Source organism: Buceros rhinoceros, unplaced genomic scaffold (assembly GCF_000710305.1).
Source record: "Buceros rhinoceros silvestris isolate BGI_N320 unplaced genomic scaffold, ASM71030v1 scaffold12431, whole genome shotgun sequence".
Taxonomy (NCBI): Eukaryota; Metazoa; Chordata; class Aves; order Bucerotiformes; family Bucerotidae; genus Buceros; species Buceros rhinoceros.
Genome location: NW_010393734.1, coordinates 47,974 through 49,799, shown reverse-complemented (window position 1 = coordinate 49,799; position 1,826 = coordinate 47,974). Strand labels below are relative to the sequence as shown.

The following is a 1,826-nucleotide window of genomic DNA, read 5'->3' as shown; positions in this document are numbered from 1 at the left end:
CCCTACAGGCCACAGTGAACCAGCAACAAGAAGTACAGTTCCTACCTCTTGGAGGCACAGGAGTGAATGGAATGCTCTGTGATAATCTCATCAAGTTATTTCTTTCTACAGCTGGAGGAAAATTACAGCATTTGTTAGGGGTTCGGGATCTAGTAAGTGTCACTAAAAACATGCACATTAGTTATAAGAGGGACTGACCTGAGTAATAGTAATTGATATCCATGATAGGCTTGAAAGGAGAAGCAATGCCTGTAAGAGATCAAAGGAAAAGACACCGCTTGCTACCTGTAGTGTGTATTAAAATTACCACATGCAAAGAACACTTGCCACGTAACTTGCTTGAAAAAGACTTCCTGTGCAGAAAATTAAATATTATGCCTAGCTCCTCGATACCTCAGGGGTAATAAATTTTTTAAAATTGTAGTGCTCACCGTTAGGCTAGATATTAAAAAAAGCCACCTGCACTACTGGATGTCCATTCAGTTTGAAATTTTCAGTAGTTAAAAGACCCAAACAGTTGCTTATATGAAAAACTGCCCATTTGTTTATAGCAGGTACAAACTTACCATTCAATGCATCTTCTTCGGATGGCCTGTGAAATGACACAAAACCAACAGTCATCGCTTCTAAAAACTGACTTGATATTCACTGATTTTCACACATCATCCTAGGTCACCTTGTTAACCTCACGGTACTGATTTTATCCTATTTTTCAAGGGCAGTACAGGTTTCTCAATTACGAAGCAGTCATGGAAGGCTGTTAAGCAATCTCATGTTTTCAGAGCTCCGCTTTAAATACCACCAAGTCACGCACAGCATTATGCGAAGTTCGCATCACAAGAGCTCATTCCCACAGAGGTGCTCTAATTAAAACTTGTTCACAGCAGCTTAGCTTTCTGTTATCAGATTAATCAGGTAATGGTTTTAACAGTTAACTCAGGGCATAATTGTTAACAGGAGCAATGTCTGCAATTTCAGAGAAGGTTTACAGTTTGCAAGGTTGGGTAAAGACCTTTACCAGGAAGCTACCTCCTTACTAAGTGTCAACACAGTCATTTTAATTTAAGGATACGTTTTGCCCTCTGACACGTAACCCCATTAATCTAAATAGAACCTGTCAAAGCATTCCAGTGAACACATTCTGTTATTTATTAAAAAAACCCCTTAAACCTTGTTTTTTCATTAAATGCCACTGAATACCTCTATAGCCAAAGATAACAACCAAAAAGAAAGACAAATCAAAACACAAAGTAATAAAATTGCTCTGATAGTGGAAAGCTTACTTACATTTGACTGCTATTTGAAGGTCTACCTTGTAACCAATCCTTTAAAACAAAGGAGAGGAAGAACAAAGGTTTCGGTCTTGTGAGAAAAACATAGAACGTGTAACTGGAGGTGGGGTGGTAATGTGTTTTAAGATCTTGCAGTACAGCCTGTTTTATCAGAAATACTTCATCGGGCTGTACTGAACTGCAGCTGAATAGAAAGACTCAAATACAACCGAGGAACGGTAACTACAATTAAAATAGATAAGGCTATATATTCACTAGATATAAGCTATATATTCACTGCTCCTCTATGGATTATATAAATAATTCTTTTTTTAAACAAAAAGTTGTGGCTTTTTCCAGAAACAAGCAGCAGCATATGTTTCTGTTGCCTCCTTGAACAAAGGAGTCCACAACTCATTATTTTCTTTAAACGATCTGTTTCTTCTCCTCCAATTGTTAGGTTTCTGGTTCTGTTAACAACAACAGAGGTGGGTACAAACCGTCAGTAAGGCTGCTTTAGAGTCTGCTTGCTGCGCGTCTTCACTGGACGCTCTT

At 38.3% G+C, this 1,826-nt stretch overlaps 1 protein-coding gene across 1 annotated transcript in view; it reads right to left on the bottom strand.

The window, feature by feature from the left end:
* The window catches only part of TRPM7 (transient receptor potential cation channel, subfamily M, member 7), a 36,299-nt gene that overhangs the window by 5,681 nt on the left and 28,792 nt on the right, over positions 1-1,826 (bottom strand). The window contains 2 exon segments of the mRNA XM_010144985.1: positions 57-111; positions 199-249. Of these exon segments, the coding sequence (XP_010143287.1) occupies positions 57-111; positions 199-249 (106 nt within the window).